We start from the raw sequence: 22,428 nt of genomic DNA on the forward strand, positions 1-22,428 counted from the left end.
AACACCAGTTTCGGCCATTGGTTGATCTTGACAACGGAGATGCGAAAGATGCGTGCGACTATTTGGCTGCCATATTGACTTGTGACGCTGCTGATGCTATTTCAAACGATTGTTGTTTTTGTAAAGCAATGTTTGTAGTTTTTGCGGGTGACATATCTACATGTGAACGCATATAAGTATGTATGTTGTTTATGCGTTATTTGTGTGCCAATATCATAGGCACATATTTATGTATGTATGTACTTATGCACATAAGTACATATCAGCAGCGCGCACATGTTATTATTGATAAGTGATAATATACATGTGAATATAAGTTTTGAATAATATGTACATATGTAATGAAGTATACACATAAGTATGAATATATCAATTACAAATATAATTAAAAAAATAGGCTTTATTTTCACATAAACTACGAATATTGCTTTGAAAAAGTGATTAAATTCAAATTTATTCAATTGCACATGTATTCATTAATATGAACAAAAAGAATTCATACGAATACACGTGTTTGCATATATCCATATAAGAATATAAGCAAAAGAGCGAACATACGTCTGTTAGAGCAATATATTGTTTTGAGCATAATTTTAGTAGAAAAAAATCTAACTACTTGTATATAGTATATAAAAACTTTTCCAATCGAAAAGCAGAATAACCTCATTATGTTTCATTTTGGCGCCGTTTCCCCCGTAAAACATATGTACATATTAGTATATGTTAGCTTTAGAAAAAGTCATACATAAGTATGTAGCATACAGGAACTTCTCCGCCTACCAGAAATCACCTGCATATAAATACGCTTGTATGTATAGTGCCCTGCATTGGTTCTCTTTTATTTATTTTTGTTATTGCTCATAGACTCAAAAAACCGCTCAATCGCTGTTAAACACGCTCATAATTTGTATGTGGTGAAACTGGACCATCGCGACCGAGTTAGCCAAAAATATTTTTACGTTCTTCGCGCCGTGAACCTTCTCTATGATAGACGTTCTCTGGACGTTCTCTGATTATACTCTTGCAAATTCATATCCACACATGTATGTAATATAATTATTTATCATATATACAAACACAGCTTTCCAACTGTTTTTGCACGGTTCGTGTCTTCGCTGCAGGCAACCGGTTCAAGACTGCACTGGGTTAGCAAATACACAATTATACCTGTAAAATCTTCAGTTCGTACTGTAGTTGGGTAAAAACAATGCTTTAATAATTGAAGTTTCGTGCTTAAGTCTTTTGTTAATCTTAAAAAAAATGATGGAAAAAGCTATTATTCGCCTAAAAATAAATGAAATTGAACTGTTTCTTTATGCTGCTGGTGAGTGACATAGTCTGAACTACACCAATAAAATACCATTTTGAATTTTATTTAATATTTAACCTCTAACTGGTGACATGGTTTTTGTGTAATTTAATTGGTGACGAGCGGCCTAAGACGATAGCTTACTGCAGACTTTCAAACCATTAAATGAATATATAAAATGATAAAATAAAACTATTCAATAGGCTCGCTATTACTAACTTTCTAATACAATCTATATAGGAACTAAAATCAGGCGGTAAACTAAAAGGAAATACAATCAGGCGGCCTGTGAGACCGCTTGTCACCAGTTAAAGGTTAAAACATAATTTGAGTTGTAGGCCCTAAGGTATAACCATTCTGTTTAAACAGCTTCTTTACTATAATTACTCTAAGCGATTTTTCCGAAACTGCCCAATCGGAAGTAAATATTCCCCTCTGTTGAATATCTTTCTGTATATTCTGTATATAGTTCTTAACTTAGTACAGTTTCTTATTTGAAAATCGAAATTTAACACACAAAAATCGTTAAGAATTTCAAAATTCAAATTATTTTAAACGTCCCATGTCTACAATTTTATTATTCTTTGGGGGGCTTTTGGCCATTGTTCGAACAATATCCTATTTTTTGATTTTTTTTAACGCCGTAATAAAAGAAAATCGATTTTTTTCAAGGCTGTCACATATGTCAATGCAGAATACTATTGAAGTAGAATAGGTACTAAAGTGAAATCTGGATTTCATTTCATACACTGTAGAAAAGAGTTTTTATTTTGTTTCACTTTATTTTGGTTTTGCTGTGAGCATTGACTTTAACTTAACTTTATTATTATTTGTCATTTCTCTTATAAGAAACTTGTCCTTATAGTACTCAACGACTCTTTTCTCGTTACATTTTTTTGTTTCTGTTTCCTCTGAGTAGTGAAGTCTCCACTAGTAAAGCTAAAACCAAATCATTTACATTTTTTACTTAATTTTATTGATAAATGAACCTCAGCATAACCGTTTTGCAGTATTGTACTCATTTATATTTAAATGAATTTAAGCAAACGATTTTCGATGAATTTGCATTTAAAATGACGTAAGTAGATTTTTACATATTTTCGTATAAAAATTAAAATAATTGCGTTGTATATACATTAAGATACATGGGGTACTATTATTACAAAACAAAATTCGTCTAAATTATATAGACATTTTTTTTTTATAATTATAAACTTAATAATATGCATATAAGTATAACATTTCCAATAATAATAATTTTTTTCAATTTTGTAAAAAAATATTTAATTTTTATTGACACTTAAATGATGATTTGGTGCAAAATATTAAATATGCTTGTGTGTATATGAAAATATACTAATTTGTCTTGAAATGAAAATATATGCGTGTTAAATAATATGGATGAGCGGTTTGCTGTAAAAAGCTTAAATTTTTTTACTTAACTGAAAATGTAGTCGTCATAGTCGTAGTGGAAGATTAAACGAAACACGTGCTTGAACTTTAGTTATGAAAAGCTGCCATACTTTACTAAAAGCTTTCACTTCTTTAATGAAAAGCATACATACGTAACTGTAAGCGGATATAACTTGTAATATTGGAAGCACCAGCAGATTTTGTTGTTTTTTCGAAATTACTTACTAACAGAGAAAATTAAAAAAACAATAATTTAAGTATTAAATAACCGAAAGTTACCACTGTAATATTAACTAACTTTAAGGCTTTCGTCGCATAAGCTTTGAAAGCTTTAAAGCGCACCTGGCAAGATTTACTTCTATATTTTTTTGTTGTAAAACAAAAATATTCTCAAACAAATTTTTCAACTTGAAGTTTGTTGCTTTTGAAAATAATTTTTCATGCGTTCTTTTCTTAAATTAAAGCCTATATATTCGTTTTTTGTTTAATGCTAACTTAATAATGTTGTTTGTGTTTTCGTAAAGCTTTTGAAGCTTTAAGCTCACGCCAGCACACCATCCAACGCGTGTATGACGCCATTTGTTGCCGGTATATTCGAGGTGACCATTTGCGCGTCGTTCACCTTGATTTTGCCAGCGGATGTCTTTTGAAGTATAACGGTTTTGCCGGTTTGCAGAGAATCCTTCACTTGATAGAAACGCATGCCTGCGGAGAAAAGTGAACCGGGTACAATATGTTTCATCGCGAACTCTTCAGCAGCATCTTTGTCATTGAACAGCTTATCCAACGCATCGGATTCCATATCGCGGAAGCTCTTGTCCACTGGCGCAAAAACGGTGTAGGTTTTGATGCCTATGAGGGAAGATCAAGAAAGATAGAGAGAGTGAGTGAGAAACATAGCAAGTTTAAATTTGAAAGAGCTTTAGAAGACAAAACCATCAAACATTTCAAAGCTTGTGAGTTTTCACTTACCTTTGCTTTGTAGCTTCTCCGATAAGCCAGAAGTGTACAGAATTTTCAAGAAGTTAGAGAATCTATTCTCGCGGTCTGATTGTAATGTCTGCAAGAGATCGCCCACTGGTAACGGGAACATGACACGATCGACTGCGTGAGCAACACCTTGCGGTATCTTTATATCCTTCTTGTTCAGTAAGACCATTGCGCCATTTATTGTTGTGATCTGTAGGAGATAACCAATATCATTTATTTTTGTAATTTTTATGTGGTCTTTAATACTCACAGTCACATCGTTCCACTCCTGATCGTGCATGGTGTATTGGTTAACGCGCAATTGCGTGCCCGCCAAAGAAACGCCTGTCATCTCATCTTGCAGCGTTGCAATCTCGAAAGCGCCGGGTATCACGTGATGCAACAATAGCTGTTCCGTAGAGGAATAAAAATTAAAATTGTATACAAATAATTTCTATCAAGCACTTACGCCACTCAGCAGCCTGGGGTTCGCCTTAAACTTCTCCTCAGCGCGTTCGGGTCCACCAAGTTGTACCAGCAAGTTCTTGAATGCCTTATCCGTTGGCACAAAGATCGTGTATGGACCGGTCTCATTCAAGATGCTATCCAAACCGGATTGACGTAAATATTTAGCCATGGCGAAGAGTCCATTCGATTTCAGGATCTGTATGAGATCTTCACTAGGGTTCGTAGACGTCACCTCGGCAGCCTTTTCATTATTCTCAGTTTCTTGCACCAACGTGTCGGTGTAGTGACCTGACTCGGGCACCGTATCGACCAAACGTTCGGTGACGGCAAACGGTGTTGAAGTCTCATAAACTACAGGCGCAGTAGAGGCGGTATAAATTGGCGCTGGTGTTGTATAGTAGGTTGTGGCTGTGGACTCTGGTGCAGGCGGTGATAGCGATACTTCAGCGGGGCTTGTGCGATGCACAAGTGGCGCGTAGGTAGTGCTGGGGAAGACATACGGCGATGTGCGTGTGGAATGGTATTGGTGACGTATCGGTGATGTGCGCGCGAATGGAAACTCGGTGGTAGTTGTGGTCGTTGTAGTGGTGCTAGTTGTTGTGGTTGTTCTTGGAGTAGTGGTCGGTGTAGCGGTAGTCTTTATAATGTTACCACCCTGTATTTCGACCACCTCATCGTTGGGTAGTGTTAGGCGCGAGACTGAGGGTGGCAGCTTAATTTCACCGCTGCGTATACGCTCCAAAATGCTCTCCACCTCGGCACCAGTTTGTTTTGTTTCCTTCTCACCATTGGCTTTGACACCCTGTATTTTGAAGCTACCATCAGCTTGCTCCTCAAGATAGACGTATGTTGCCTTTTTCTTTGGCGGTAAGGTGGGTGCTGGCTGCGGTGCAGGCGCTGGTTTATTCGAACTCAAACCTTCAATTTCATAGCCATCGGGTATGAGTCCACGTTTGGCCAGTTCTTCCAGCGTTGGTGGTTCATCGGAGTCGGACTGTATGACAGCCGAGCTAGCGATGCTGTTGGCGCCACTTGAGATACCCTCAATATCGCCACCATAGAGTGAGGCCAAATTGGAGAGGTCAACACCACCGGGCAAAGCTTGTGGATTGATGGCAGCTTCTGGATCCGGTGAACGTGAGATTTGCACTTTAGAGCCATTTGGCAACACGAGATCCTTTGCACTTTCGGGCGCTACATCTGATATACTCAGTTTACCACCAGCTGGTGCGCTCACGGCTTCAGACGCTGAAATGCCTTGTTGGGCCAGCAAGGATTGCAATTGATCTTGTGAAAGTGCTTGTTGTCCTTTAACCAAATTGGGATCCGTGGTGCGTATGACTTGCACACGTTGACCGTTTGGTAATACCAAATCCATCTCGGAGTAAGTTTTGTTATCATCCTCCTTCTGCGGCGCTTCAGCCAACGCAGCCTTCAATTGCTTCAGCAGCTCATCGCGCCCGATGGTCTTGACGGGTTTCTTGCCTGGTGTGGTTTTCATGCCGTACTTGCCGAGCTCGGCCTTCACTTGCGCATAGACGTTTTTGCTGTTCTGTTTGCTCGGTACTGTGGTTGCCTCAGTGGTGGTTGTAGTTGTGGTGGTTGTTGTCGTCGTTGTGGGGTGTTCCTCGTGATACTTCTGCAAAGCAGATGAGAACAGATGGAGTTCGGATGGTGCTAGTGGGCGACTGCGTGGTGGCTGGTAGTTCTGGTATTGCTGCTGTTGTTGCTGCAACTGCTGCTGTTGTTGTTGTAGTGGTAACTGCAATGTGGGCGCCAATTGTTGCTTAAGTGTCTGCTGTTTTGCGAGGAATTCCTCATGTTGCTGACGCACCTTGTTCTGTGACTTCTCGTATTGCTTCTGCACGAACTGTTCGTGCTTCTGTATGATCTTCTGCTTGTACTCCTGATCGGCCGATTGTGCTTGCGGTGTTGGCAGCGTGGCGAATTGTGGATTGACAAACTGTTGTTGAGGCTGTTGCTGAGGCTGTGGTGCCGCTGATGGGAAGGCAGTCGACTGCAGGTTGGGGAAGATCTGTGGCACTGGCAGGCCCAAGTTGGGCGTCAACTGGAAAGCGCCGTTCTGCTGCTGCTGCAATGGCAGTTGTTGGTAGTTCGTGTGTTGCTGCTGTTGCTGTTGTTGTGGCAGTGGCAACAATTGCGGTTGCTGCTGCTGTTGTTGTTGTTGTTGGAAAATCAACTGTGGTGTGGTGGAGAATGCGGCTTTCAGCGGCGCCTGCGCCACACTCTGCGACTGGAAGGTGGGTATTGGCAGTGAGCTCGGCAGCTTCTGTTGCGTCTGTGGTGGACCAAAGTTTGAAGGTCCTGCTTGCTGTGGCTGCTGTGGTTGTTGCTTATAAACGCTGTTGGGTAGCGTGGAGTAGAGTGGTTGTTGCAGCGGTTGTTGTGGTTGTGTTGCCTGTGTCTGGAATGGCTTGTTGTTGTAAGAACGTTGTGGCAAGCTCTGCTGTGGTCCGACCTGTTGATTGCCAAAATTACGCAAAGTCAAGAAATTTTGCGTGTGTTGATCTACATTTTGTTGTTGCTGCAAGGGCTGTTGTTGTTGCTGTGGCTGCTGGAAGCGTATCGGCTGCTGTGGCGTGTACAATTGGTTCTGTGTGGAGCGTTGGAAAACTGAGTTCTGTTGGTATTGTTCATTGTTGTTGATGTTGTTGTTAGCGTTTTGATTACTGACGTAATTGCCACGTCCGTTGCCGCTAGGCGGGAAGCGTGTATTCACAGTGGGTGCCACCTGTCGGTTGCGTTGCTGCTGAGTTTGTATGGGTACTTCCACGCTTGGAGCTTGCTGCAGGAAGTACTGCTGTTGCTGTTGTTGTTGCTGCTGGGCCTGACGCTGCTGTGTATGGTGTTGCACGTCCGTTAGAATATGCTGTTGGGTAGAGAGCTGCCGGCGGAATTGGTTGTGGAAGGGAATCGGCTGCAATTAGAAGAAAAAAGGGTGGCGTTGAACAAAAATTTTTTTCTGAGTAATTTAACTACTTAAAATATTTCGTGGAAGCAGTTTATATACATTCTTCTTAAATCTTTTGATTTGGTTACATGAAAGATTGAAGTATAAAGGCTCTACACAGCTTTCAAATTCTCGTATATTCAAATTTTTCTTTGTAAATAATTTTCCAATGGTTAGTATCTCCCTAATACCCCAAAATATACCTCCAATCCTACTTTTTCCATTGTCAACCAATGTCAACCGCGAAATTTATAGCACAACAAACTCCTATTATTACATAATTTTCACTTTCAAACGCACAATTTCAACGACCTCTCAATGCCAGCGTCACACATTCGATAGCGTTGTTAGCATTACTCTACTTTCGTGGACTTCGTGGACGGAAAGTGGATCAACGATGCTATTGCAAAATACCTACAGGCTTATAAAGCAAAAACCTGTAACTGGGTAAAAGGAAAAATTGCGCACGAAATTGGAGCAATGCAAGTTTAACTGGTAAAATTGCCAAGTCAATTGTCGTTTGCAACGAGAGTGTGCGCATGCGCAACACACCAACAGCCTAACGTGCAAAAACACGCATTGTAATTGGTTCAGGCAAAACATACGGACAGCTTTTTAGCAAACCGCTTTTGTTGCTGTCGATGATGTCTTCTGCGGTCACATTGAAAACGTCAACCAGTTTTGTGTGTTCGATGACAAAAGCATCGCTGTGGCTGTGACGAAGTCTAGTGAGATTTACGATGCTGTAAAGTTGCATTACTTATTTTGCAAGTATGTATAAATATCCGTATTTAATTGCATCGACACTTTCATATACAATGTAACGTTGGTTTAATCGAATAATGGCGTAACTCAAAATTACAAATATTTTAGTTAAATAAATATTTCCATGTGATATTTTGCATAAAAACATATATCATAGTGGATTTCCAACCTTATTGCTGATAGCAATTTTTTTGATAAATAGATATAATGGGGAAATCCCCTTTTGTATTTTTTAATTGTATATTTTCAGCTTTAACCTAAGGTTTCTTATGAAATGATTCTTTCAAATGGTAAATTGATTCCTGAACGAGAAAAGCTTGTCGGTTACAAGGTACATATCAGTAATATAATAGTATAAACATACATATATGTTATAACTGATTTCTTTCTTTATAATATCAGAGGATGAATATCTCATTTTTATAAAAATGAGACCCAAATTTTATGAAATAAGCTACATTACAAGTATATTCCACTCCAATAATATCTTCATAGAATTCATGGATCACTCTAAGGCTAAGCCTCATATCTAAAGTAAAGGTAAAGCAAATGCCAAGCTGCTTAGAGTTCGATCTTCTCTTCTTCTTTGGCAGTAAAACTATGAATCGGTCTGTGTTGGAAACACGACCTCTTTCACTTCTTTTTCTAGACTGGAAAAGGCTGCGCTGACGACTATGATATTACTACCAAAGATGTCAATATCATTTTTATATAGAATAGCATTATCTTTTTAGAGTAAACAGTGCCACTGCGGTTCAAATTAGTGGTCCGTATCACTCTTTTTTGCATTATGTTATATCGAAGAAGGTATATGAGGGAGAATCTCACTATCTAAAACCCTGTATGACATTGAAATCTTCTCAGAAGTTTTTTCTTTTGACGGAGCTGAAGGTCGTGCTCAAGATCATTCTACACAACCGTATCAGATTCACAGAGATACCAAATATAGACATCACATCGAATAGGCATCTTCTATCAATGCAGTCAAAAACGCTTTGAAATAAACAAAAAAGCTTTTGGATGTCAATATATTTGCCGAGGGTCTTCCCAAAGATTCGAGGAACTGTAAAAATCTAATCACGGCATATATGTAAACATAAACATTATACTACTATTTGTTGATACAATATTAGTTCGACTATTTCTTTTCTACACAACAATTGTTGGAACAAGTTTTTCTTCATCCGTTGCAGCCCTTCTTCCGTCAATTAGCAATAACAAAAAGTGTTCCCTTCCATTTTCGAGTGTACTGTAGGTGTTTGTTACCAGATTTCAGTTCCTGTCTTTTCAAAAGATAGACCAGAGCTGTAAATCATTCGATTGATTAATCTCGAAATAAAACGGAAATAGTCGAATTAATATTCTCACCAAAAAATATTTGCTATAATGTTTATGTCCTGGTTATACATATATATATATAAGTATATGATTTTTATTTCATAAGACAATTGAGAATTACAAAAATGTTAAGCATTGGAATGAAATTTGACAATATGAATAATCGTAATCAAGTTCATGTAAGGGATCTTTTATTATTTTTGGGGAATTAAGTATATGCTTCGGTGTAATCAAAGTTAACGTTTTTGCTTGTTTTTCCTTGCCATTTAAGCATACAAGAGAGCTTTATTTGTAATAGCGAAAATTTCTTCTTAAGCAACAAAAAATATTTCGGATAGAAAAAATATAATTACTTTCAAATTATCTATTTCCTTTCATGCACGAAATTCTTGTGGTGAGAAATTAAATTTCATACGCCCTAAAAAAATATTAACGCATATTACATGAAAGCTCTTAAATGCAACCGACCGCCTACTACCGGTGTTACTTAATCTAATAACATTACAGCGATCTTTTCGGCCATGTAATTGCTTATTTATGCCGATTAAATGCTGTTTTTTTGACGCATTAATGCCACTTCTGCTTTCCACACAATTACTTGTTTACTTTTATTAATAAATTTTCAACGTAACCACTTTTTTCAGCTTATATGTGAGTACACTTACAAAACAAACGCATTTGTCTGGCGCTGGTAAACACCGAAAACTCTTTTCAAGTTTTTTATTTACTTTTGTTTTTGTATATTTTTTGCTGCGTGGCGTTTATAATCTCGGCGTGGCCGCATAATGCGCGTTTTGCCGCATCATTACTTGGTGGCGCTGCCGCGCATGCGCGCCGCCAGCATATTTCAGATTTATTACCTGCACAATTAATGTACAGTGTGGCATGTACGCCTGTAGTTGTTTGGCTAAATAAATTGAAAATGACAACAACAATGTTGCATTGCGTACAGGGCAATAGGGAAACAAATAATAATCAGCAAATTGTTGGTGGAAAAAAAACTTGACAAACAACGCAGCGACTTGTGGCTGCGGCATTAGCTTAGACGCGCTTATGCTACAGCGGCGGTTTGTTACTGCTTTTGTTGTATAACGCATCATTTTTGCGTTTGTTTAACGCTCTTTTGTTTCCCTTCAATTATTTCCAGCTTCTTTTTGTATCGGTGTGTTGTTGCTGTTTTCATGCCCTCCCACTTTGGCCCATTGTTGCGCACAATTGCTTTTGTTCATCACTGCATGCCACAAATTTGAGCGGTATTATGCTACATTTTGTTGTTGTAGTGCCCTGCAAAGCTTTGCTATTGACAACAACAACAACGTCAAAGAGAAGACAACAACCACTGCAATTACGCATACCGTAATGAGGAACGCGCAGCGATTTCAGCTGCGAAGCGAGAAAAAATTGCTGCTGTCGGTACTTAACAGCCACAGCATCCACACACACACTTGCGCATACACACATATTTGTGAGCATATTAAAAATCTATTACATTTTTCGCGGTTTACGCGTACATGAATGCAAATTAATTACGCATCACTCATACCACCTGGCGCACCACCGCCGCACCTCCCACCGTTCGGTAAGGCATCGGGTTACGTGACGCCTGCTGCGCTCATTGCTGCGGTTTGGTCATTTCTTTCACAGCTCTGGCGACGCGTGCAACATAGCCCAGTTCATTTAATGTGTTTGTTGTTTTTTTTGCTTGCAAGCGGCGCTTTTTTGGTATCAGTTGGTTTCAACTTTGCGGTTATCCCATCACTATTAACGTACGTTTTGCAGGTGCGGCCATCGCTTTAATGCGTTGCATGTAGAAATTTCGCCGCTGCCAAACGGCAGATAAATACATAATTCTCATCGGTTGTCTTCGGCTTGCCGGCTCATTGCAAATGACGGAATTTGAAGTGTTTCGTTGGTGCATGTGAGTAATGGCGATTGTGCAACAGCGTGTTGTGGACGTGCCTGTGGTTGTGCATGCGACTGATATGGGGTTTTCTTCCATAATTTAATGTAAATTTTTTTAAAATATGACCAATTTTTTTCCTGTTGCATAAAATTGCATGTAAAGTTGCTAAACTGAAAATTGCCAGTTAATAAATTTAGTAATAGACTTGTTTTAATAACGAGCGACATGCAAAGAATGTTAAAACATTTAATAGAGATGAGAAATTAAAAGGAAAATGGCTTATTAAACTGGATTATAAATAAAAAAAATTTCCTCAAGCAAGTAGTAGTACCACGTCACGGAAATTATATTTTACCCAGTGGCCCCTAAAGTGGTGAAATGATTTGTTTTCATACACCTTGGTGTAGAATATTTTCAGTTTTTCATTTGTTTTCACTTCCACCGCTTTATTCAGCTACAATTCTCCTAAGCTGAATAAGTGCTGAATACCATAAAGGGTAAAAAGGTTATATCAGATTAACATATTGTTCAGTTTTTCAGATGTTGTAACACTCACCGCTTTATTCAGCTATATTTCTCCTAAGCTGAATAAGTGCTGAATACCATAAAGGGTGAAAAACTTATAGTAAATTAACATATCGCTCAGTTTTTCATACGCTTTTACACTCATCGCTTTATTCAGCTACAATTCACATAAGCTGAATAAGTGCTGAATATCAAAAGCATGAAAAGCTTGTAGTAGATTTACATTTCACTAATTTTTTAAGATGTCTTCATGTTCATCGCTTTATTCAGCTACACTTCTTCTTAGCTGAATAAGTGCTGAATATCAGAAGCATGAAAAGCTTGTAGTAGATTTACATAACACTCAGTTTTTTCAGATGTTTTCACACTCACCCCTTCATTCAGCTACATTTATGCTAAGCTGAATAAGTGCTGAATACTATGAGGATTGAAAAGCTTCTAGTGCATTATTACTCATTCAGTCATACCTTCAGCGAACTAGCAGACAGAACCAAAACTAGCATTGACCGCCTCAACACATTTGTGATCGGCTCAAAGCACTTGGTCGATTTATGAGGGTATTTATGACAAATGTTTCTAGTAATTCTAGGTACCGACGTCATAAGTTGCCCAAGCGAGATCTCCTTTTTAGGATGGACTATTTAATCTTACCTTACCTAACGCAAACACCTCAAAATATTGCCCTGAACATCTTCAACTTTCTTTGAATACTTCATTATCTTGCGAAATTTCTTTACGTAACTCCAAAAATTATGAAGAAGCAATTAAAAAGTACGCAATTTGTTACATAACTACAATTGCGCGTAATATTCATCAAAATATTCCACAATTATGAAAACAATAATAAAAGCAACGTTACCTCAAAGCAATAAAACAATTTTTAAATAACTTGCAGCGTTGCCTACAAAGAAAGCCAATTACCATACATTTAGTAGAGATGATTCTTTGTACTACACCAACAACAAAGTAAAACTAAGTCGTCACTTATAGTTCACCTCAATTTTTGGCACACTTTACTCCATTTCAACATAAATAAATCACGCTTATAGAGTGCAAATAATAGAGCAATTGCTGAATATGCAATTAAAGTGTGGCAACAAAAAAGCAAAAACAACCCATCGCATGTCATAAACTGGCTTCTACGCCATATCTTCCATACTTCTCGGAATTCGCTTTGCAGCATCCGAAATACTTTCTACACTTGCGTGAAGCACACCAAGCAGAGTCGCTGTAAGACTTCACATATGTACATACATACCAACAAATGCACTTGCAGCAATTGCTGGGTTTTAGCTAGAAACTTGCAACCTCATCTACATATTAGACAAGTGTGTTGACTTGCATTTTACGCTGCTGGTATTTTTGTGGCACTAATTATGTCACATTGTATTTTTCGTTGCATGCTGCACGTTGCATGTTGCCAGTGCTATGTGCTTTTATTGTTATCGTTTTTACTGTGTGATTTATGCAAATGTAGCTAAACCCTAAATTTGTGGCATGACAAATGATGCAGCGAGTGAGTGGCAGGCAATTAAAATTATTGTTGATGTGAATTGGTTTTAAAATTTTAAAGTTTTCGGAAGGGAACTTGTCTTACTGCATGGAATCGAGTGTAATTTGTCAAATCTGTGAAATAAATTTCATAAAAAATATATTGGCGATAAGACTCTCTTCGCAACCTTTAAAGCTACTTTCGTTGGTAATGGTTTCAGACATGAAAGTTATCTTTGAAACTCATGACAAGAGGATTTGAGTCTAATCTGCTACATTTAGGTTTTAAGCCAGTTTTGGAAGAACTTCGAGGAGTAAGCTCATCTAAAAGTACTGTAAAGGAAAGAGAGTGCTATTATATGCGAATATGAGCCGCAAATATTATTTAATGGAAGATAGAATTATCATACAGGTATGAGGATGATTCCGTCTTCTTCACAAAATAAAGTATGGCATTGAAAGACCAATATATTGATTATACACGATTCTAAAATAATGAATACTCTAGTAATACGTGGGTCTTTAACGATATTCGTGGGAATTTTGCCACGAGATGGTGCAACTTGAGTATTATTTCATAGTACCAATATTCCGAACATCCTTTAGAGCTACTGTTCTTCTGCGTCATTTTCAGTATACATATGTCATTCTTTTTGGAACTTAAAATACAATAACCCTTTTCCATTAAAAATATCGAACATTGTGCCTGTAAAAGTGTTTTCCCGGGCAGTTCTTCTTCGTAATTTTAATATGAAAGGAACCTCAGCTGAAAGTCATCGTACTTTAATGGAAGTTTATAATGAACACGCTTTAGCTGAGCGAACGGGCCCACAAAGGGTTGCACGTTTCAAAGGTGGATGACTTTTCGAACTGGAGAAGACGAAGAACAGTCTTTGGGAACAAAAAGTTTGAAGCTGAGGAGCTGGAAGCATTACTTGTTAAACATTGTTGTCAAATATAAAAAGAACTCACAGAATCTTTGCAAGTCACCCGAGCAGCCATTTCAAAATGTTTCAAAAAAGTCAGTTATATTCAAATGCAAGGATGCCAAGAAGCCAAAAGACGTTGAAAGACGATTTTGAATGTCCAAAATGCTACTTGAGCGCAACACAAAAAATTGGTTTTAAACACAAGAATGTGGCTAGTTATGATTATTACATTATGACAACCTCCAACGTAAAAAATTATATCTGAAACCTGGAAACCAGAAAAATCAACAGCAAAGCCAAATATACATGAGGCCAAGATAATGGTCTAAATTTGGTGGGATCAGAAGTGTGTTGCACTGTGAACTCTAAACCTGGTGAAATTATTAATGAATATTTGGGTATAAGAAAGCTGTGTGCAAAGTGGCTGCCGCGCGAGCTCAAAGCAACGGCGAGTTAATGATTCGGATGTCAAAAATCCATGAATTGGGCATCCACCGCATTCTCCAGATCTGGTCTTCAGCGACAGTTTCCTATTCTCAGAAATCAAAAGAATGTTCAGCGATAAAAAATTTTCAACGAATGAAGAAGTGATTGCCGAAACTAAGACTTGTTGTGAAGCAAAATACAACTTGTGCTACAAAAAAGGTACTAAAAAGTCGCTATATCAGAGTATCATGTTGGAAGAGAACAATGTTAAATATGAAAAGAATTTTGTAAAATAAATGTGGTTTGGCTACTATAAACTTCTTAATTGAATATACCTAATAATTAAACTTATTTATTTAGATATAGAAGCCAACAATATTTGAACTCAACGAAATGCCATCAGAAGTTAAACGCAAACCCTTAATACAATCTCTGCAACTAAACGCCGCCATATTCTAGCAGTACTTCTAAAAATCAAAATAGAAAGGATTGACATGAAAATGTAATGATAATAAAACTAAAAATTATCGACTAGTCACGCAACCTAAGGCGTATTTGGCTAAGGCACGCAACAATAAAAACACTGCATTCGAAAAATCAACATCAAATCACATAATTGAACAACTGACCAATTCCACATGATGGCATAAGAAAACCTCTTCACAAAAAATAGGCAAAAAATAAAATAATCTGATAGAGAGCTACGCACACAGCGCTAAACCGAAAACATCAAGTGGTGAGTGGTTGTAAACCAAAAAAATATCAAATAAAATTAAAATAAAGCAAAAAATAAATAAATAAATAAACTAGGCAAACGAAAATTTGAAGAGCTCCACACAACGGAAAAACAAAAACAACATACAACTTGCCGCGCCACAGACGCCAAGCAAAGCAGGGAATGCGCTTGCGCAATAATCGCGTCTTGCGACCTCAAAAACAGTTGGCCAAAAATAATAGAAATGGACAGAAACAAGCTTTTTGCCAAGAAGCAACCAACGCAGCACACACTCAGCTACACTTGTGGTAGATATACAAGAGTCGCGCTAAGCGATGTCCGCCAATTACGCAACCGCGCCAGCCGAAATCGGAAAATTCGATGAGCATATGAAAAAAAAAGAAACGCGAAAAAAACGCATTTGCAAAAACTTCAGTCAAATAAACATAAATATGCGCCTGAAAAGAGAACGGAAGAATCGAAGAATCGCAAATTGAAGCATTTTCCAAGCAACTGCCGAAATATGGTGAGAATATATTAGCAATCGACAGTTGTTGCCGCCGATGCGGCACGTACAACCTTGAATTAGTTGCAATCATTGCAAGTAGCGGCAGCAGCAAAAAATGCATGTTGATAGACAAAACACGAACATAAATATTGAAAATAGCAAGAAAACGCATGAATTCCAACGGCCGTCGAACAGATGGGCAACAGCATCAGTGCATTTTGAGGTTATGAGCATTGAATTGCGCAAAAGTCTAACTGTTAAAAGTGAACTGAATAGCAGCTAACGAAGTTAGGCAAAATATGATGGAAGCTGCGGTTAGTTGAAGAACGTTTCGCGCTGCGTGATCTGCTCGTGGTACGAGTACTTGGGTTCAAAGCCGGGTTAAATGAACTGTGAAAGAGTTCAGCCGCTACCAAACAGTAGCTTTGAATATGTAATTAGTTCAGTTTTGGTTTGATTGAGAGTTAAGGGTCAAAATTTACAATTTGACCAAATAAAATAATCAAAATTTAGTTATAGAATTATGAACCTTGCCAAAAATGCCGGGAAATTTTCTACATTGAGAATTGAATGACTCCAAAGTTGAATAATGGAATCAGGTCGCATACCGACGACGTTGCATACCGACGACGGGATTTATTCGGTTCGAACGAATATGCCCAAAGAAGTGATATTTGCTCACATACTATACTATTAAAGGTTAGGTCTAACTAAAAGTCATAATCAACTACTAGAAGATGTCGGGAGTCTCCGTAATGAGTCCTTCCTTAAGCGAGGGGATAATGATCCGTCATAACCTCACAGATTTTGTGGAGATTTCTGACTTTTTCCACATCAATGCTTTCTAATTTGAACTAAACTTACGTGGGTATGAGAATTTTGGCACTTCTTAATAGATCTGTTTGATATATTTGAGAATGCTAAGATAAGATAAATAGACGAAGACCGTGATCTTAGGTCTATTGTGCCCTCTCCTAAATCACAAAGACTCACCTAGCCCCAGCATATTGATTAAGTTCAATATACTGCTAGCTGCTACCGAGGTGATGGAATCCTTATTTGGAAACATGGACCCCAGGGCATTTATCCTGCGTCTGCGGATTGCAATTAGCAGGTGTTCTGGAGTTTCAGGTCCCCTGTTGCAGAACCAACAATTGGCGCAAGCCTTGTAGTTGTTGCCAATACCTCTCTCTGCCTACTCTTTTTCTTTCTTCTTCTGTATATTATGACGACTCACCGCGCTGAATGGTTCTGGTCTTACTATGTTAGTGGATGCTGCGGGGCGGGCGAGCTCATCAGCCAGTTCATTCTCGGCCATACCTTTGTGACGAAGCATCCAGATGAGGTGCACTTGTTTTCGTTCCGCTGGACTATTCAGCCATTCTCTACACTCCTGTGCCAGTAGCAATTTGATCTCATGGCAGATATTGCTTTAAGCTCCACTTTGACTGTCGCAAAGTATGGTTGTACGTTCGTTGTGATAATTGCGTTCGAGCTTATCTCTACGTACCGGCTTATGGCTAAAATTTCTGCTTGAAAAATGCTCGGAAAACTTCCCATAGGTATGGAGAGAGTGGTGCGTGTTCCTGTGACTCTTGCACGAGTTCCCTCCGACGTTTTCGAGCCGTGGGTGTACCACTTGATTGTATTTACTATCCATAAGTACTAGTACGAGAATAAAAACATTCCATTCAGCCTTGCTGCTAAGGGTAAACTAGAACTTCTTGGTGAAGTTGAACCTTTTGGTAATGCTGTCCCTTGGGACAAGAGCCAATCGTATTATACTACAAAATTATTTAAAACGCAGGGATGTAGAATTAGTATTAGCATGTGAATGCTAAGTTCTTTAATCAGTAATTTGTTACAGTTCCATCTTCCCTGCCTCGCTGACGACGCTACAATATCTGCAGAAAATTTCCAGATCGGACCGCCATATCATACAGCTGCCCCACAAGCTGCATTATTAAAATCAAGTTTTTCAAACTACTAACGGGTGATTTTTTTGAGGTTAGGATTTTCATGCATTAGTATTTGACAGATCACGTGGGATTTCAGACATGGTGTCAAAGAGAAAGATGCTCAGTATGCTTTGACATTTCATCATGAATAGACTTACTAACGAGCAACGCTTGCAAATCATTGAATTTTATTACCAAAATCAGTGTTCGGTTCGAAATGTGAAAATCCGCTTTTTTATCGACAAATTTTGTTCAGCGATGAGGCTCATTTCTGGTTGAATGGCTACGTAAATAAGCAAAATTGCCGCATTTGGGGTGAAGAGCAACCAGAAGCCGTTCAAGAACTGCCCATGCATCCCGAAAAATGCACTGTTTGGTGTGGTTTGTACGCTGGTGGAATCATTGGACCGTATTTTTTCAAAGATGCTGTTGGACGCAACGTTACGGTGAATGGCGATCGCTATCGTTCGATGCTAACAAACTTTTTGTTGCCAAAAATGGAAGAACTGAACTTGGTTGACATGTGGTTTCAACAAGATGGCGCTACATGCCACACAGCTCGCGATTCTATGGCCATTTTGAGGGAAAACTTCGGACAACAATTCATCTCAAGAAATGGACCCGTAAGTTGGCCACCAAGATCATGCGATTTAACGCCTTTAGACTATTTTTTGTGGGGCTACGTCAAGTCTAAAGTCTACAGAAACAAGCCAGCAACTATTCCAGCTTTGGAAGACAACATTTCCGAAGAAATTCGGGCTATTCCGGCCGAAATGCTCGAAAAAGTTGCCCAAAATTGGACTTTCCGAATGGACCACCTAAGACGCAGCCGCGGTCAACATTTAAATGAAATTATCTTCAAAAAGTAAATGTCATGAACCAATCTAACGTTTCAAATAAAGAACCGATGAGATTTTGCAAATTTTATGCGTTTTTTTTTGAAAAAAAGTTATCAAGCTCTTAAAAAATCACCCTTTATAATACTGAAGGGTATTCCAACTTATGTATAAGATTTTTCCTTAGTTTCCTTTGACATACTATCTTTTACCTATCGCCAAACTTCCGAGCCCTTTAGACACATTTTGAGGTGGCACCATTATAGTCTACCCTGTCTTTGTTAAAAACTATGTCTGCCCACGGGCAATATGAACTCATTGAATATACACACAACGGATGACGGATGAGAAGTCACCGAAAAGTAGGTAACTCAATAATAATATGCGGCCAGTAGCCAATTTAGCGGCAACTAACAGCAGCTGTACGCCGTCAGCCAGACACGCCACGAGGCACGCGGTGAAGCAGGCATTTAGTTAGCCAGCAGCGTCCAACTACTTAAATACACACTTGACGAAACTGCACTACTAACGAAAAGCAACAATAAAGTGGCAATTTAAAAGTATTAAACAACAACAAGAAGCAGCAAGATTAAATTATATTGAAGCGGCAGCAGCAGGGGCAGCGGCACAGCATTTGCTGAAGTTGCAATTGTGCAATATTTTTCTCGTGCTTTCCGCTGTTGCAGTTGAAGTGGTTGCTTTCGTGCAACTCTTCTCGTTCGTGCTTGGAGCTTTTGAGCTGAATTTATTTATTTTTTGCTAAAGCAAGTTTTGGCTTTGTGTGCAACTTGCAACGCGCATGTGGCATGCACTTGTCCGTGCGCCACAATTGCAATTGCAATTGAAACAACATTGAGTAGCGCTTGGGGAAGCATCCAATTGCGAGACTCCGCTGGTGTAAGTGTCCAATTTACACAGAGATACCTGCATCAGTGGCGCATAACAGCGGCGACGACGACGACGAATGCCGACTGCCGACTGCTGACGGCTGACGGCTGTCTTAGGCAAATTAGCTTGGAGAGTTTGTGTGACGCCCGGCAACTGCCAAGTGGTGGTTAGTTGGCTGGTTTCGAGGCATATGGACAGCTTTAGCGTTAATAATAAAAAATCTCTGTGTAAAAACTTCTGGCGATTCCACTTAAATGTATGTTTGTATTTACTGGGTGAACTGCTGCTGGGGGAGCGCAGCGGATTCGGCTGGAAGCTTCATGTAGAGGAAACAGTCTGAATGTAAAATTTAGCCAGCAATCGCTTGAATATCGTTTAAGTAGTGGTGTATGTGTGTGTTACAGTTGTGGAGTCATAAAATTTTTACGACTCTGGACGATTGTAGAGCAGTAATAGTTGCCCCAAAACTTTTTATGTCTTACTTAGCGTGTTGTGTGTGAATTTTTTGAGCGTGTTGCCTTAATTACATTTTATTAGCTTGTATGGAATTTAACTGCAGCTAAGTAATGCAGTACTGTTGCCAGTAATGAAAAAGTAATCTGTTACATTTAATTGAGTAATTATCGATAATGAGCAATGTATCTGTGAGTTGAAGGTCTTCGATTCGTTTACTTATCAAGACAGGTTAGGTTTGGCTGCACGGCTGGTCCTCGCTACAAAGGGAATGAAGGATTCTACTTGGACAGCTGTGAAAGCTGGTACTTTGTGATTCACAAAACTCCTAGACATTAATTAAATTATTATAAGTCAAAGAAGCGCTTCAAGACAACCACAAATTTCTCGAAGTGGCTAATATCAATCCCAGCAACTTCAGCGAGTTCGAAGAAAGTGTGTCTAAACCTTGACAGTTGAGCTAAAAGTGTCTAAATGATTCAACCTTGCCTGCTTCCATACAAATTTGGCAATTTTTGGCCGACATATGAGCCATTGGACACTGTCAGAAAGTGTCTAAATGATACAGTTTGTATAGTGTCCGACAAGACGTGTAAACTACCAGTGGTCAGTGTCTAGCCGATTTGTGTCCGCCAAGGCAAGCAGTGTGGTTACCACCTGTGAGCTTATTGCATTGGGCAGTTTCCAGTCAGAGTGTTCGCAGCTGCACAAGTTTTGGTTGTTGAGGAAAGTATTCGGACATCCCAGCGCTCATTGGAAATCCATGGATCCAAAGTTTTGAGCGCTAGAGAACAGTGAAGTACCGATTCTTTGCCAAACTGATAAAATTGGCTGTACAAATAGTATCAAAAAGAGGTGGAAAAATGTTTTCCTAAATGCCTGCCACATACAGATTTTTATATAAATTTTTGTTTTTCTATAGCTTGCTATAGATATCTCAATATTTCATAATAGGTCCTATTGCCATAGAAAGCATTAGTTTTTTGGCTTCGAAAGTTCTCGAACCGCCATTTTCCATCAACATCACTAAAAAATCTTCATAGACATCAACTTTATAATAAAGCACTCGCATAAATGTCTATTGGTCTCGCCCAGAAGTCTAGCAGAGCCTTATAGTGCTCATAACCACAGAAGACAGGTCCGAGTAAGGCAAACTAATAAGTTTTCGCCACAACCTGGTACCACGAATCGAATATCCGAACTGATCTGGAGTTATATTAGGGATCTAAGTACCATTTGTTCCAACTCTATCAACCCATAACTGTATTGTGGCAATATTAGATCAACTTTAAAACACTGCGGCACATATTTTCGAACATGGAACTCCTAAGATCACATTCACAAAGGAAATTGGCTCGAGAAACACGTGTTCAATGGTCGGAAATTTCTAGAGAAGTTGTACAATGCAATGCTCGCCGCCTAAAAGCAAATAGGGACATGAGGAGCTCAAAGCTCACTAAGCACTGATTAAAGCCAAACATATTACCATCCAATTCTTCAAAAACTAGTAGCATTAATACAGTTATCTATCACTTCAGGAACCCACAATTTCAACCATTCCATTTGGCATCCTATCGTACTCATCCTTAAAGGTTAGGCTCACCCAGCATTGAATAAAGCTGAGCTAATCACTTAAAGCTTCCTGAATCAGCAGCGTTAATATAGTTTCCTCTTTGTATAAAGCATTGCTTCACTCGCTCATAATTTTAATCGCGCCACTTGGGATTTTTTTTGTTTACTTCTGCCTGCTTCCGCAATTCTCAACCACTTACTGAAGTTTTAAACTTTTAGTGGAATAATTTTTGCTGCCAAAAAGTTCGCTAGAAACAAAATTTTATTACCAGCGTGACCAGCGTCCTGGTGTCTGCTACAAGAATCGCTGACCCGCTATGCCGCGCAAACAAACTATCCACTGTGGTACATAACGAAACAAGTGTGCCGTTACCACCTTGTTGCATGCAACGTAATTAACATATTTACGGAAGCTTAAACTTCTGCAACATTTTCAGCAACAAGTCACTTAACGCCTTCGAAGTTTGTTGAGTACACATACAAACATGTAAATACACACAAAAATATGTATATATAGGAAGGTATGGTATATTGTGTGGTGTGCTATACAGGTGAGTATGCTAATAATGTGCGCACATGCGCCGCTCGAGTACACACACCCAGTGGTAATTACAAACATTAGTCCATGTTCAAACAAACAAGCAAACACACTTGCAATTATGCACTGGAAGCCAATGTGCGCTCAAAAGCCAAACAATTGTTAAGGTAAACACGCATATGCACATACATATGTATGTACGCATGCGAATAACGGCATTAAGCACGTGAAATTGTGTTTAGCTCATTTGAAATTTGCATATCCGCACGTTTGCATTGATGAATTACGCATGCGAAATGTTGGGCTCAGCTAACGGTTGAATGTGAAGTGGCGGGGGTGGTGAGAAAGCGGAGAATTCGCTTGCTGGAGTTAACTAGTTTGTATTTTTAGCAAAATTTGTAAATAAACGCGCAGAAGCTTAGCGGATTTAACTAGCATTTGCTGGTGATGGTC

The 22,428-nt window shown here is 38.8% G+C and overlaps 1 protein-coding gene across 1 annotated transcript in view; it reads right to left on the minus strand.

Moving 5' to 3' along the window:
- Window positions 1-2,955: 2,955 nt before the first annotated feature.
- The window catches only part of LOC105232404 (mucin-4), a 54,077-nt gene continuing 34,604 nt past the window's right edge, over window positions 2,956-22,428 (minus strand). Inside the window, exons 2-5 of the mRNA XM_011214068.4 lie at window positions 4,161-7,097; window positions 3,963-4,100; window positions 3,695-3,902; window positions 2,956-3,574 (exon numbers count right to left, since the gene is read on the minus strand). Of these exons, the coding sequence (XP_011212370.2) occupies window positions 3,264-3,574; window positions 3,695-3,902; window positions 3,963-4,100; window positions 4,161-7,097 (3,594 nt within the window). The 3' untranslated portion in view covers window positions 2,956-3,263. The remainder of the gene's footprint in view (window positions 3,575-3,694; window positions 3,903-3,962; window positions 4,101-4,160; window positions 7,098-22,428) is intronic.

This window comes from Bactrocera dorsalis, chromosome 1 (assembly GCF_023373825.1).
Source record: "Bactrocera dorsalis isolate Fly_Bdor chromosome 1, ASM2337382v1, whole genome shotgun sequence".
NCBI lineage: Eukaryota > Metazoa > Arthropoda > Insecta > Diptera > Tephritidae > Bactrocera > Bactrocera dorsalis.